Genomic DNA, 16,618 nt, shown 5'->3' with positions numbered 1-16,618 from the left:
ACGAGTCGAATAGTTATTTGTCCAATGTTCCAATAATCCGCCGCGGAAAAAAACTGATTAATCACGATTCATCATGTGTACGAGTAGTCGAAATATTTCTTCGAAATATCGAAGGGTAGACAGGGGAAGCATAGCAGCGAGCGTTATTCTCACATTAATTTTTATTGAAGGCTGTAAAAAAGAAAAAGAAGTGCTCCGAGGCTACGTACGAGTTGAAATATAACAGCTAATAAAGTACGGAATGGGAAAAAAAGCTCGGTAGTTTTTTTTTCTTCTACGAAAAGAGATAAGTTATTAGATTTTGCGGCTAATTTAGTATGTGAAGTGCAACGTGTGGCAGTATATGATGTAGCTATAGCCAACACCAGCCGATGTAGTCGTCTTCGTCGTCTCGTAAGTACGCCAACACCAGAATTTAGAAGACGATAAGTGAGCGGGGGATGATGCGTGCTCGCCAACGTATATTGTCTGTGACCTCAACCTTTGCACTAGTTGTATGTACGAGTAGTAAGATGTACTAAAATGAGGAAGAATTCGAACCAACATTTTATCGATAAAACGAGCGAAGAAGAATTTCACAAGATGTTAGAGCGCGGTAATTTGGAAAAAGGGCGAGGAGACAATTTCAACTCGGACGAGGATCTGTAGGATTTCAAATAAAGCCGATTTTAAGAGACTACGCGAGTATATGACCAGAGTTAGCAATGAGGAATAGGCTTAGGCTTAGGCTTCTCGGGTCGATTCTATCGTATACTTAGTATAGAGGTCTAGCTAGGTGTATAGGTAAGGTACATAAACGTGGCGTGAAAATTGAAGCGAAATAATGAGGTCGAAATTGAATAGCCCCCCGATACTTGTTGCTATACCTATATAATAGGCAGAAGCAGGGCAGTAGCAGAAACACCGTGTTTGGCGAATTAATGGGCCCGCTCGTTGAATGTCGATAATGTCGAGCAATTTTTCGCCAAATACTCGCACTCGTAGTAGGTACACGTACACTTTGCGTAAGTAGAAGTATCGCTTTTTAGTACTCGTACCCACCACACACCTCCTCTCGCTATACTATACGTATACTCGTACCTACTACGTTGCGCTGCGAAAATGGAAAGCTCTAATTAAGTAGTATATTGTGTACTCGCGATAAGCCTGTCTAAACCACATCAAAGTGTAATTGGTTTAATAAAGCGAAACGTCAACTTTTCTTTGAAAATCGTTTAACGTTGTCGACACTCGCTCATGTACAACATGATGGCTGGTAAATTATTTCTTTGTAAAGTCGATAAGGGTGGATTTTTGCTCGGCTGGTGTTACGTTTAACGAGAACCCTGTGCCAGTAAATGTACAATTAATTAAGCGCCATGCATTATGTAATCGTTTCCAAACCGATGATGGGATATTTTTGAAATATTCCACGTACTCACGATGTGGGTACCTGCGTGACATAGGTGGATTCAGAAGCAGATCCCCCCCCCCCGTTTCCGGATTTTTTCAACTAATCAGTCAGATGTAGTTTGAACAAATTTTGGAAGGGGATGTCGGATACAAAAATGTTGAAGAATTTGAAATGTTTAAAAACGATGCTTCTATACTAGGTATTAGAAAAAAATTTGAAAAATTTGAATTGTTCTACCTGCAAGGTTGACATTTTGAAATTAAAAAAAATTCACACCTCTTTTCTTGCTATTTATTTTTCATGTTTTTCTTTTTTTTAGGGGTGGGTGGGGGCTGGGAGGGTGGTGGTTTACTCGTTGAAAATGAAATTCCAAGAGGACAGAACATGATTTTTTGAAAATTTTAGATTTTTGCCGAACGAAGCGACATTGATAAATTTTTTGAAAGAACCATTCGCGTGCAAATGGATTTATTTTTAGCGAGTCGTTTTCCAACGAATTGATTAATTTATCGGTTTATGAATCAATTCGTTCGCGAACGAGTCACATATACGAATTGATTCATTCGCGAATAATTCACCAAAAATTATTCAATTCGTTCGCGAATGAACGACAAAAACTTGAAAAAATGAATCAATTTGTTCGCGAACGAGTCACTTGTAGAAATCAATTTGTGCGAGAATGATTCACCTAAACATGATTCAATTCGTTCGTGAATGATTCACCAAAAATTATTCAATTCGTTGGCGAACGAGTCACTTAAGAATCAATTTGTTCGAAAATGATTCACCAAAAATGATTCAATTTGTTCGAGAATGATTCTACAAAAATTATTCAATTCGTTCACGAACGAGTCACATCAAAATCAATTCGTTCGAAAATTATTCACCAAAAATTATTTAATTCGTTCGCGAACGAGTCACTTATGCAAATCAATTCGTTCGCGAATAATTCACCAAAAATTATTCAACTCGTTCGCGAATGATTCACCAAAAATGATTCAATTCGTTCGTGAACGATTCACCAAAAACAATTCAATTCGTTCGTTAATGATTCATAAATAATTATTCAATTCGTTCGTGAATGATTCATAAAAAATTATTTCAATTCGTTCGCGAAAGATTCACCAAAAAATTATTTGATTCGTTCGTGAACGATTCACTTGAAAATAAATTTGGTCGCAAATCATTCACCAAAAATGATTCAATTTGTTCGTGAATGATTCACCAAAAATTATTTAATTCGTTCGCGAACAAGTAACGTCAAAATCAATTCATTTGAAAATTATTTAATTCGTTCGCGAACGAGTCACTTATACAAATCAATTCGTTTACGAATGATTCACCAAAAATCATTCAACTCGTTCGTGAATGATTCACCAGAAATAATTCAATTCGTTCGTGAATGATTCACCAAAAATCATTCAACTCGTACGCGAATGATTCACTAAAAATTACTCAATTCGTTCGTGAACGATTCACCAAAAACAATTCAATTCGTTCGTGAATGAATCATAAAAAATTATTCATTTCGTTCGCGAACGGGTCACTTTGGGATCAATTTGTTCGAAAATGAATCACCAAAAATGATTCAATTTGTTCGAAAATTATTCACCAAAAATACTTCAATTCATTCGCGAACGATTCACCAAAAATTATTCAATTCGTTCGTGAACGATTCACCAAAAACAATTCAATTCGTTCGTGAATGATTCATCAAAAATTATTCAATTTGTTCACGAACGAGTCACATCAAAATCAATTCGTTCGCGAACGAGTCACTTATACAAATCAATTCGTTCGCGAACGAGTCACTTATACAAATCAATTCGTTCGCGAACGAGTCACTTATACAAATCAATTCGTTCGCGAACGAGTCACTTATACAAATCAATTCGTTCGTGAATGATTCATCAAAAATTATTCAATTCGTTCACGAACGAGTCACATCAAAATCAATTCGTTTGCGAACGAGTCACTTATACAAATCAATTCGTTCCCAAATAATTCACCAAAAATAATTCAATTCGTTCGTGAATGAATCATAAAAAATTATTCTATTCGTTCGCGAACGAGTCACTTTGGGATCAATTTGTTCGAAAATGAATCACCAAAAATGATTCAATTTGTTCGAAAATTATTCACCAAAAATAATTCAATTCGTTCGCGAACGATCCACTAAAAATTATTCAATTCGTTCGTGAACGATTCACCAAAAACAATTCAATTCGTTCGTGAATGATTCATCAAAAATTATTCAATTCGTTCACGAACGAGTCACATCAAAATCAATTCGTTCCCGAATAATTCACCAAAAATAATTCAATTCGTTCGTGAATGATTCATCAAAAATTATTCAATTCGTTCACGAACGAGTCACATCAAAATCAATTCGTTCGAAAATTATTCACCAAAAATTATTTAATTCGTTCGCGAACGAGTCACTTATGCAAATCAATTCGTTCGCGAATAATTCACCAAAAATTATTCAACTCGTTCGCGAATGATTCACCAAAAATGATTCAATTCGTTCGTGAACGATTCACCAAAAACAATTCAATTCGTTCGTTAATGATTCATAAATAATTATTCAATTCGTTCGTGAATGATTCATAAAAAATTATTTCAATTCGTTCGCGAAAGATTCACCAAAAAATTATTTGATTCGTTCGTGAACGATTCACTTGAAAATAAATTTGGTCGCAAATCATTCACCAAAAATGATTCAATTTGTTCGTGAATGATTCACCAAAAATTATTTAATTCGTTCGCGAACAAGTAACGTCAAAATCAATTCATTTGAAAATTATTTAATTCGTTCGCGAACGAGTCACTTATACAAATCAATTCGTTTACGAATGATTCACCAAAAATCATTCAACTCGTTCGTGAATGATTCACCAGAAATAATTCAATTCGTTCGTGAATGATTCACCAAAAATCATTCAACTCGTACGCGAATGATTCACTAAAAATTACTCAATTCGTTCGTGAACGATTCACCAAAAACAATTCAATTCGTTCGTGAATGAATCATAAAAAATTATTCATTTCGTTCGCGAACGGGTCACTTTGGGATCAATTTGTTCGAAAATGAATCACCAAAAATGATTCAATTTGTTCGAAAATTATTCACCAAAAATACTTCAATTCATTCGCGAACGATTCACCAAAAATTATTCAATTCGTTCGTGAACGATTCACCAAAAACAATTCAATTCGTTCGTGAATGATTCATCAAAAATTATTCAATTTGTTCACGAACGAGTCACATCAAAATCAATTCGTTCGCGAACGAGTCACTTATACAAATCAATTCGTTCGCGAACGAGTCACTTATACAAATCAATTCGTTCGCGAACGAGTCACTTATACAAATCAATTCGTTCGCGAACGAGTCACTTATACAAATCAATTCGTTCGTGAATGATTCATCAAAAATTATTCAATTCGTTCACGAACGAGTCACATCAAAATCAATTCGTTTGCGAACGAGTCACTTATACAAATCAATTCGTTCCCAAATAATTCACCAAAAATAATTCAATTCGTTCGTGAATGAATCATAAAAAATTATTCTATTCGTTCGCGAACGAGTCACTTTGGGATCAATTTGTTCGAAAATGAATCACCAAAAATGATTCAATTTGTTCGAAAATTATTCACCAAAAATAATTCAATTCGTTCGCGAACGATCCACTAAAAATTATTCAATTCGTTCGTGAACGATTCACCAAAAACAATTCAATTCGTTCGTGAATGATTCATCAAAAATTATTCAATTCGTTCACGAACGAGTCACATCAAAATCAATTCGTTCCCGAATAATTCACCAAAAATAATTCAATTCGTTCGTGAATGATTCATCAAAAATTATTCAATTCGTTCACGAACGAGTCACATCAAAATCAATTCGTTCGCGAACGAGTCACATCAAAATCAATTCGTTCCCGAATAATTCACCAAAAATAATTCAATTCGTTCGTGAATGATTCATCAAAAATTTTTCAATTCGTTCACGAACGAGTCACATCAAAATCAATTCGTTCGCGAACGAGTCACTTATACAAATCAATTCGTTCCCGAATAATTCACCAAAAATAATTCAATTCGTTCGTGATCGATTCATCAAACATTATTCAATTCGTTCGCGAACGAGTCACTTTGGAATCGATTTGTTCGAAAATGAATCACCGAAAATGATTCAATTCGTTCGAAAATTATTCACCAAAAATAATTCAATTCGTTCGCGAACGATTCACCAAAAATTATTCAATTCGTTCGCGAACGAGTCACTTAAGAATCAATTCGAAAATGATTCACCAAAAATGATTCAATTTGTTCGTGAATGATTCTCCAAAAATTATTCAATTCGTTCGCGAACGAGTCAAGTCAAAATCAATTCGTCTGAAAATTATGTAATTCATTCGCGAACGAGTCACTTATACAATTCAATTTGTTTACGAATGATTCACCAAAAATAATTCAATTCGTTCGTGAATGATTACCCAAAAATTATTCAATTCGGTCGCGAATGAGTCACATCAAAATCAATTCGTTCGAGAATTATTTACCAAAAATCATTCAATTCGTTCGCGAACGATTTATCAACACTTAATCAATTCGTTTGTGAATGACTCACTAAAAATTAATCATTCCGTTCGCGAATTATTCACCTAGAAGTCAATCATTTGTTTCAATCGCCAATCCTTCATGAATGATTCGATTCAATTCGCTTCATTTCACTTGAAAACAAATTTAATGTTTTTCCGGGTGTAACCGTTATATTTTTAAAAATAACCAATTTTGGCAAAAGTTGTAAACTATTGTTTCCGAATTTTTCGCGAAAAATAAGGACATTTTTTGATATTTTAGCAGGAGTTGGGATTTTTTAGCAGTTCTAATTGGAGTGCGTTGGACTTTTTTTTGGAAAATTTCAAGTTGAACAGTATTTTTTGATGTGGGAAGTAAATTTTTCTACTTTCAAACTTCGGTCAGAGAAACGTCAAGAAAAAAATGATCTACCCCGAGCAAAGCCAGAGCGAAGGTTCTTAAAATTCATGATTCAAGAAGTAAAAACATGGTTTTTGGTAATTCTTCGATTTTCCCAGCTTTCACACTACTTCCTCCCAATTTTTGGCCAACACTTTTCTGTCTGGCACCCCCACCCCCTTCTTCGGCACCCTTCTAGGTGAATTGAATGTATCAAAGTACATATCTGTGTTAAGCTTGTTTGAAGTTTTTTGCTTCAAAAAATGACAATATGTTTTTGAATCAGTTGAAAGCTTCTTATTTTTAAATGATTGCATAAAAACCCAGGTGCAGTGGTAACGTAAATATATCGAGATTGTTTGAGAGCTGTGTAAATTACAGTTTCATTTTGGTAAATTTTTTCGAAATTTTTCTGGCATCCATCGCCAGAATGATTGACAACGATTTCTAAGTCAATTCCAATTCCACTCGCACTAATTAGATTTTTCTTCCGAAATATTCGGCTTATAATTATATATTGAAGTAGTCCGTCGATATTTATTATTGTACATAGATACCTATTATGTATAGACACAATTGCAGCCTTCGCTAACATCACCAAACCAGAAAACATATTACATCAATATTAGACGCTTAAATTATATGTAAATAGTTATCGGTAGTTTATTGCGGCAAAAATCTGTACCTGTATAGTGTATACCTAGAATTTAGAACGTGTCCGACTGTATATTAACTGGCGGCTATTTTTGTTAATTAGCTCCGGAAGCCGGTGTCCACATTGTCGATTCCGGGTGCTATGAAGACAGGTGGAGGAGCCACAGGGTCCGGCAGCGAAGAAGCGGCCATTGCTTTAGTCGGAATTAAATCTGGTGAATGCAGCGCCAGGTACATCGAAGAACGTACTCCTCTTCATAAAGGAAACAGCATCGGCTCGAGCGGTAACATCGGTTCCGGAGCACCTCCTGGTAAACACAAACCTAACGTCGGTTATCGCCTGGGTAGAAGAAAAGCTTTGTTCGAGAAAAGGAAAAGGATCAGCGATTACGCCCTCGTAATGGGAATGTTTGGTATCATCATCATGGTGATCGAGAACGAACTGTCGAGTGCCGGAGTCTACAACAAAGTGAGTTTTTCACCCTACTACTATATACCTATTTTTAAACTTACCTATATTTGTTGGTACGAAATTATATAGATATTACCGATTGAATTTCGCTGTTTATCTAATTTGCCATAAAAATAATGGTATTAATAAACGAGAAATCTCAAGTTTGGAGAAAAAAATGACTCGTAATTTGCCAGTTTTCTCCAAAACTTTTTATAGGAGATATAATTTTTTATCAACTTGGCTAACTTTTCCCTGCGGATAAAATAGGTAGATATCTAACAAGAATAGCTTAGAAAAGTCAAATGATATGAAATAGGGGTTTAGATTTACGACGAATCTTGGCGAAAATTTATATCCCAAGTTTGTCGGAATTTTTTTTCATTTTTTCATCACTTCGAACGCAACTCTATTCCCAAGACTAATACGTAGATAGGAAATTGTTGAAAAGTTCTCTAATTTGTTTCACTGTGTGTAAAATTTACGGTCTGAAAATTTTCATCGTCGAAAAATTTCAAGTACGCGAATATTATTTGTTAGTGGATCGAACGAGACGAGAAGGAGGGGAATGTCAATTTTCAACTTTTTGTTGACATTTTATGGAGCCTGGTGAACAATGATAATTGTGAGATTTTTTTAGTTAGTATTCTTGTCTTGTTCTGGACGTTCCAAAGTGCTAAACAAGTTCTAAGCGAAATTTTTGATTTTTTTTCGAAATTTAGACCTATTTTCATAGGTTTTATGACACCTTTTTCAGAAATATGTACCAGAAATTATGAACCCTAATTTTGGGCTCAAAGTTCTTCAAAAATGATAAAAAAAAAACTTGGTCGTGTGAATAAAATAGTTACTTGATTTTTTTGCAGACTTTTAGCCCATTTCAATAAGTCGGAGTAATATTTTCGAATTACCAAAAATCGATGACCTTTTGAGTTTAAAATTTTTCAAAAATGCTCAAAAAAAAGATTTTTGTGGAAATACTTTAACTTATTGTAAAATTTTAGCTTATTTTGGTAGGTACCTATTGTTGAAAAAATTACCCAACTAATTGAAAATCATCTATGCTAAAATTAGGCAACCTATAAAAATGGGTCGAGAAATTCGAAAGAAAATTAAAATTTTCATTTGGAACTTTTTTTAATGTGCCTTGGTTACTTGACGAAAAAAAAATGGAAATTTTGTAAGAAAATTAAATTGATTTCCACAAATATGTCTTCCGATGAGCATTTTTGAAGAATTTTTTGCTCCAAGTTGAATCATGATTTTGTGAAATTTTTGAAAAAAGTGTTTTATGGGACTTATCAAAGTTGGTCTAAATTTTGGCAGAAAATCAAAATTTCATCCAGAACTTTTTTGAGCAAATTCGAATAACTTGAAGCCTAAACCATAAGTTGTGATTTTTTGAATTTTTGAAAATGTGCCTCATGACGCATCAAAATAGCTCAAAATTTCGCAAAAAACACGAAAATTTTCACAAAAATGTTTTTTGGGCATTTTTGAAGAATTTTAAAATTAAAATTGGGTCGTGATTTCTGGAATTTTTGAAAATGTGCCTCGTGACCTCTGAATGAACTCTCATGGAACCTCTTAAAATGAGTCTAAAATTTGTCAGAAAATCAGAAATTTCATTCATTATTTTTTTGGAGAACTTTTTAAAAAAATTGTTAATCCAAACTTGGGTTTTGATTTTTTGAATTTTTGAAACTGTGCTTCGTGACCTATCAAAATAGTTTGAAATTTCGCAAACAAATCAAATATTTCTACGGACAAGGTTTATTAAAGCATTTTAGAAGAATTTTGAACCCAAAATTAGGTTCTGATTTTTGGAATATTCGAAAGTGTGCCTTTGTGACTTATCAAAATATTTTGAAATTTCGCAAAAAAATTAAATATTTCCACGAGCAAGGTTTTTTGAGCATTTTTAAAGAATTTTCAATCCAAAGTTGGGTCATGATTTTAATGATTTTTGAAAATGTGCCTGGTGTTTACTCAAGTAGGTTATGAGCATTTTTGAAAAATTTTTCAATCCGAAATTGGTTCATTATTTCTGGTATTTTCGATAAAGATGTCATGAAACCTATCAAAATGTGTTTAAAATATGTCAGAAAATCAAAAATTTCATTCGGAACTTTTTTTGGGCATTTTTGAAGAATTCTGAGCAAAAACTCAAGTTGTGATTTTTGGAATTTATAAAAATGTGCCTTGTGACCTATCAATAAAATGTGTTGAAATTTCGCAAATTAATCAAATATTTCCACAAACAAGGTTTTTTGGGTATTTTTGAAGAATTTTGAGCAAAAAATTGGAAAATGCGTCTTGTGACCTATCAAAATATAGTTTGAAATTTTGCAAAAAAATCAGAAATTCCCACGAAAATATTTTTTGAGCATTTTTTAAAATCTTTGAACCCGCGATCTATTAAAGATTGCTTGAAATTTTGCAATGAAATCAAATACTATTCGCTGAGCATTTTTAAAGAATTTCGAGTCCAGAATTGGGCCATGACTCATGGAACTTTCAAAAATGTGCCTTTCAACCTATCAAAATGAAGTTGAATTTACGCAAAAAATCAAAAATTTAATTCAGAACTTTTATTTTGAGCATTTTTGGAGAATTTTTCAGCTCAAAATTAGGCCATGATCTCTGATAAAAGATGTTATGCGATTTATCAAAATGGGTCTAATCACTTTTGAAGAATTTGGAGCTCAAACTTGGGTTGCGATGTAGGTAATGCAACGTATCAGAATTGATCTAAATTTTGGCATATATCAAAAATCTCATTCGGAACTTTTTTTGCGCACTTTCAAAGAATATCGCTGACTTATTCTGTCCAAAAAAACATGTCGAATAATACTTACAAATAGTCAGCTAGATGAATTTAAGATGTGTACCCACTCTGAACTGAATGATTTCCACAGTATGCGCAATCGATCAAGCACACCTTGAAATACGAGGTACGACAATTTGAAAACGAGACTTTTGCCATTGCGCGAGTTGTAGTTACATTATAACAACGGACGAGGTCTCATTTGAAAAAGGAGTGGATAGTGGATTTTCTATTACTGTACAAAATTTCAAGTTGATTGGATGATTTTTGCGTGTTTTACAGCCTCTCAAAGTTGGCAACTTTTTTACCCTCGTCGTGAAAATGAGTGTTGCAAATTTTTTCTTAAGGAATTTTTGCCTCCTCAAGACATCTCAGTGCCTCCTCAGCATTTCTACTCCCCAAATTTAATTCCTAATAACCTTTACTTCGTTCTCAGAAAGTTTTTACCTGAAAATCAAAATTCATTTCATCATTGAGCATGACTGAAGAGCCTCCACTCAAATTTTGAGGAACCTGCCTCTGAATAAGGCCCTACAGATTTTTGAAGGGTGTTTTGGAGAATAATTGTGGGGCATTCTGTTGAAGGATGACTACGCTGAAGATATTTGAGGTCAATCTCCTCCAAAAATTATTTTACACTCACCTCAGAGGGAGTTTCCTCACAACCATTAGGAAACGCTTTCCTCATGACCTACTTTTTGTGAGGTTTTGTTTGAGTGAGCTTCCTCCAACAGTTCCCTATCTCTTTTAAACATCATTTTTGACTTTTTTGGACTTCCACCACTCCTCTAATTCACAGTCGCCTCTCCCTGAATATAAGGACCCTCCTCAAGACTTCCTCAAATTTTCACGACCGACTCTAAGGAGGATGTTCACTTCAAGCAGCTGTAAAACACGCAAAAATCATCCAATCTACTTGAAATTTTGTACAGTAATAGAAAATCCACTCCTTTTTCAAATGAGACCTCGTCCGTTGTTCTAATGTAACTACAACTCGCGCAATGGCAAAAGTCTCGTTTTCAAATTGTCATACCTCGTAGATACCTATACGATTATGGGCGTGTATTTATTCACATTTATATTATACGTATTCGTGGCGATATTTCATCACCGATGGCAAAAAATTCGACTCACGTGTGACATTAAAAGTACCATTAAAAAAGAATAAAAACATGAAACCAACTCGCGCCCAAAAAAACTTATAAAAAAGTATACCCCAATGGTATACCTTCTTCGCCTTATACTTCAACACATTTGGAAAAATTCAGGATAACTATCGCTATTCGCTTCAACAATTGAAAAATGTTAGCTACATAATCCGCTGGAAACGTTACTTCGGCACATAAATATCACCATCGCGCTATCGAAAGGCATCCGAACAAAGTACGGAAATACTAAAAAACTTTTCAACTCTGTCGAGTTGTGCGCGAGCGTACATAAATCATCGACGAAAATTTTTCCCAAACAAAGCGAAACCATAAATAAGTAATGCACGAAAAACGAAAATGCACTAAGGCAATTTCACCTCGTAGGTAGGTAGGTACTTGGAATAAACCGAGGCAAAATATAGGTACTATATACTCGGTACACTATACGCAACCTCGATTACAAAATATCACTCGAATGAACCGCGAGTAAGAGAAAAAAATACTACCAAAAATGGTAAAATTGATCCGGCGGGGTAATCGAGCGTAAAAGAAAACCGCAAAATTTAAGGCTATTTTGTAGATTTTCCCTTTTCTTTTTTTTCTGCTTCATATAGTTAAACGCGTATATGCTATAAAACTTGCATAGAAATAAGATTACAGTCGTTCGCTTGATTTAGTTTTTTTTTTCTTTTTTTCCTCGTCTTTTTTTTTTGCTGGGACTCGTTGGTCTTACCACAAATACCGGCCAACTTCCGATACACAGGAAGCATTTGGTGGTGGTGAGTTTTGATTACGAATCTAACCATTTCGAGCTCGACGAGGTTCTCCTTTATTGGTGCAAAATTTGCCCAACCAGCCAACATCGCAGCTATTTTTGTCGTTTACGCTATTTCCGAATAACGCCAATTTACTTTTCCTTTCTGTTCGACTGAACCTAGTAGATACGGACATCGACACAATTTTTATAAAAACGAAAAATATCTCGTTTTTTTTTTCTTTTTACGTACGTATACGAGTTACGAGATATTGGAAAGGCGACAGAAGCGGCGTATCAGGGACGACATCGTCGTGTCGCATTAGCGAGTCTGATTCGCTGCGACTGGGATTCAGATTATATAGCGTATAAATAAACAGGTGAACGAGTAAAATAAAATAAATAAATAAGAGGAACAAACAACTACACAGTAAGGTACACACAGCTCGACGAAGTGATTATTTCCGAAGCGAATGTTTTAATGGAATTAAAAAGCTTTTAGCTAAACCAGCTTTACGACGGTCAGAAAGACTGATCGTTCGCTATTGTTCAAAGAAAATAGCTTAATTTATTTCGTCACATTGATCGGTGACCCATTCAACGACGACGTTAATTATATTGCATGACTATAACTAAACTGCCGTAAATTGTGTCGATGTAACTTAGTTAAAAGAATAGCGAAATGTTTGCCAGCTCTTTTTCCCTAAAACAACCGTCGACCGGTGTTCAATATAAGCTACGAAAACCAATGGAAAATACGAGTTTCGCGAATTCGCCATTTTACGTCGACTTTTTAAATAGGTAGGTAGGCATAACGTATACGACGAAAGATGTGCTTTTCATTTCTCTTTTTTTTTGAAATGCTGCTTATATATTGTAATCTTCAAAGCGTTTCGAATCCTAAAATTGGCAACGTTGGAAAAGTTTACTGCAGTCGTGGCGCCGTTTTGGCGTTGCTAACTTTTATACATTTTGCAATTTTATAACATTTATGAATTTTCCATACTTTTGAGCGGGTTTATTTCATATTTTCTTTATCGTATCGGTTGGCAACACTGTCGTTAAGACTGGATTTCGATTATATAATATTTTTACCGTCGTACTGCTTCTGAATTTACCTTTTTTTTTCGGGGTTTCTTGGTGAACTTTCAACGCATATTTCAGATACAATGCCGATTTTAAACTTTTGAAGTCGATTTTTCGATTTTTGGTGAATTTTTGAGAATAATGCAAGCAGATAAAAAACTTAAAATGGAATAGAAATGTTTGAAAATGAGCACGAAAATTCAGAAAATTAAATCAAGGAATGATAATATAGGTTTGTACCTTGAATAACAATTTATTGCAAATTGAAAATACTGAACATTAAAATAATATGAAAAACTCAAGACTTTGAAAAAACTTGCCTCCTGGCGCAGAATCGCGTTTTATTTTCTACTTATTGCTTTATAGTACGTTTGATATGTTTTTGGACAGCCAGAATTTGCCTCCTGGCGCAGAACTCCTTTCGCTCTTTTTCAATTGTTTTATGGATTTGAGATGAGATATTACAAGAGAATAAGCAGTTCTTCAGGTTTCTGGACTATTTGAACCTAATTCTTGGCTGCAAATTCCATTTTATTTTACCTTATTGAATTTATTCGTCGATTTGATGTAACTAGTCTGCAGGTTATTGCCTCCTGGCGCAGAATTCCATTTCAAATTGCTTCTTTCCAACAGTTTTGTGTATTTTCCATACCAGTTAATGAATTAATCATCCTCCTTGGGTTTTCGAGCAAACAAAACCTGCTTCCTGGCGCAGAACTCCATTCCATCATAAGTACTCTTTTTCAATTGTTTGATCACTGAATCATGAGGATCGAAACAGATTCATCCAATTTCCACCCTATTAGGTTCACGATTCATATTTAAATTGTGTTATTTATATAAAACAACTCAACTTATTGTTAAACATATGTATAGAAATTTGATCTGTTTACAATAGAATTGAATCATTTACGAACGATTGGTGACTGAACAAATTGATTGATTTCTAGGTAAATCATTCGCAAACGGAATGAATAATTTTTGGTGGATCATGCACGAACGAATTGATAGTTGTTGCTTGTTGGTGAATCATTCGCGAACGAATTGAATAATTTTTAGTGAATGATCCATAAACGAATTGATTATGATTGATGAATCAATCGCGAACGAATAGATACGTTTAATTAATTTTTTGTGAATCGTTCACAAACGAATTGGATAATTTTTGACGAATCATTCACGAACGAATCGATTCCTTTAATTATTGATGGTGAATCATTCACGAACGAATTGAAATTGATTCGTATATATGACTCGTTCGCGAACGAATTGATTCATTTATACAATTTTTAGTGAATCGTTCATGAACGAAATGGATATTTTTTTGGTGAATCATTCGCGAACGAATTGAATAGTTTTTAGTGAATCATTCGTGAACGAATCTGTTCATTTCATTTATTCAATTTTTGGTGATCCATTCACAAACGAATTGGATCATTTTTGGTGACTCATTTGCGACCAAATTGATTTTAAAGTGAATCGTTCGCGAACGAATTGTTTTTGATTCGGATACATGACTCTTTCGCGAACGAATCAAATCGATTCATTCAATTAATTTTTGGAGAATCGTTCAACGAACAAATTGGATAATTTTTAGTGAATCATTCGTGAACGAATCTGTTCATTTATTCAATATTTGGTGAATCATTTGCGACCAAATTGATTTTAAAGTGAATCGATCACTAACGAATCGAATAATTTTTTGGTGAATCATTGGCGAACGAATTGAATAATGTTTGGTGAATCGTTTGCGAACGAATTGATTTTGATTCGGATACATGACTCGTTCGCAAACGTATCAAATCCATACATTTAATCAATTTTTGGTGAATCTTCGCTAACAAATTGGATAATTTTTGGTGAATCATTTGCGACGAAATGGATTTTAAAATGAATCGTTCACGAACGAATCGAATAATTTTTTGGTGAATCGTTGGCAATTTAAATTGAATAATTTTTGGTGAATCGTTCGCGAACGAATGGATTTATTCAACTAATTTTTAGTGAATCTTTCACGAACAAATTGAATAATTTTTTGGTAAATCGTTTGTGAACGAATTGAATAATTTTTGGTGACTCATTCCCGAACGAATTGATTTTGATTCGGAGGTATGACTCGTTCGCGAACGAATCGATTCATTCAATTAATTTTTGGTGAATCCTTCACAAACGAATTGGATAATTTTTGGTGAATCATTCGCGAACGAACCGATTCCTTTAATTATTTTTGGTGAATCATTCCCGAACGAATTGAATAATTTTTAGTAAATCATTCACGAACAAATTGAATAATTTTTTGGTGAATCGTTCGCGAACGAATTGAATAATTTTTGGTGACTCATTCCCGAACGAATTGATTTTGATTCGGATGTATGACTCGTTCGCGAACGAATCGATTTATTTGATTAATTTTTGGTGAATTGCTCACGAACGATTTGGATAATTTTTGGTGAACCATTCCCGAACGAATTGAATAATTTTTAGTGAATTATCCATGAACAAATTGGTTGATGGTTAGTAAATCATTCACGAACAAATTGAATATTTTTTTGGTGAATCATTCGTGAACGATTTGAATAGTGTTTGGCGATTCATTCCCGAACGAATTGATTTTGATTCGGATGTATGACTCGTTCGCGAACGAATCGATTCATTTGATTAATTTTTGGCGAATCGTTCACGAACGAATTGGATAATTTTTGGCGAATCATTCACGAATGAAATAAATTTGATTTCTATATATGACTCATTCGCGAACGATGTGATTCATGTAAATAATTTTTGCTGAATCGTTTACGAACGAATGGTATAATTTTCGGTGAATCGTTCGCTAACGAATTGGATATAATTTTCAGTAAAACATTGGCGAACGAATTGATTTCTTCGATCAATTTTTGGTGATTCATTCACGAACGAATTAGATAATTTTTGGTGAATCTTTAATTCATAAATTAATGAATTCAATTCGTTGGCGAATGATTTGCTAAAAATGAATATGAATGAATCGATACTGTCACGAGCAATTCACTGAAAAATGAATCAATTTTTACGTAAATAATTCGTTTGTGAACAGATCAATTTATATATTGATAAACGATTCGTTCAAAATGATCGTCGTCACTTATCGAAAAGTCGGTAAAATGTTCTTCCGGTGATTTTTCAAACATCTTTTGTATCATTTGAAAATTTACCAATCAAGATCAACAGAACGATACTTTTCTTAAGAAATATAAGTAAGTTTGGAAAAACCCTACACGTAGGTACATAAATGAAATAGCTACCCGAGTAATTTTAGCGAAATCTGACAAAAATCATA

At 33.9% G+C, this 16,618-nt stretch overlaps 1 protein-coding gene across 3 annotated transcripts in view; it reads left to right on the top strand.

Annotated features, from left to right (window-relative positions):
* Window positions 1–16,618, top strand: part of SK (small conductance calcium-activated potassium channel) — a 532,534-nt gene that overhangs the window by 392,312 nt on the left and 123,604 nt on the right. For all 3 annotated transcript variants that reach the window (XM_065369223.1, XM_065369221.1, XM_065369222.1), the window contains one exon: window positions 7,140–7,505. In XM_065369223.1, the coding sequence (XP_065225295.1) occupies window positions 7,140–7,505 (366 nt within the window). The remainder of the gene's footprint in view (window positions 1–7,139; window positions 7,506–16,618) is intronic.

The sequence above is a fragment of the Planococcus citri genome, chromosome 5, assembly GCF_950023065.1.
Source record: "Planococcus citri chromosome 5, ihPlaCitr1.1, whole genome shotgun sequence".
NCBI lineage: Eukaryota > Metazoa > Arthropoda > Insecta > Hemiptera > Pseudococcidae > Planococcus > Planococcus citri.
This window is presented reverse-complemented; position numbering and strand designations above follow the sequence as displayed.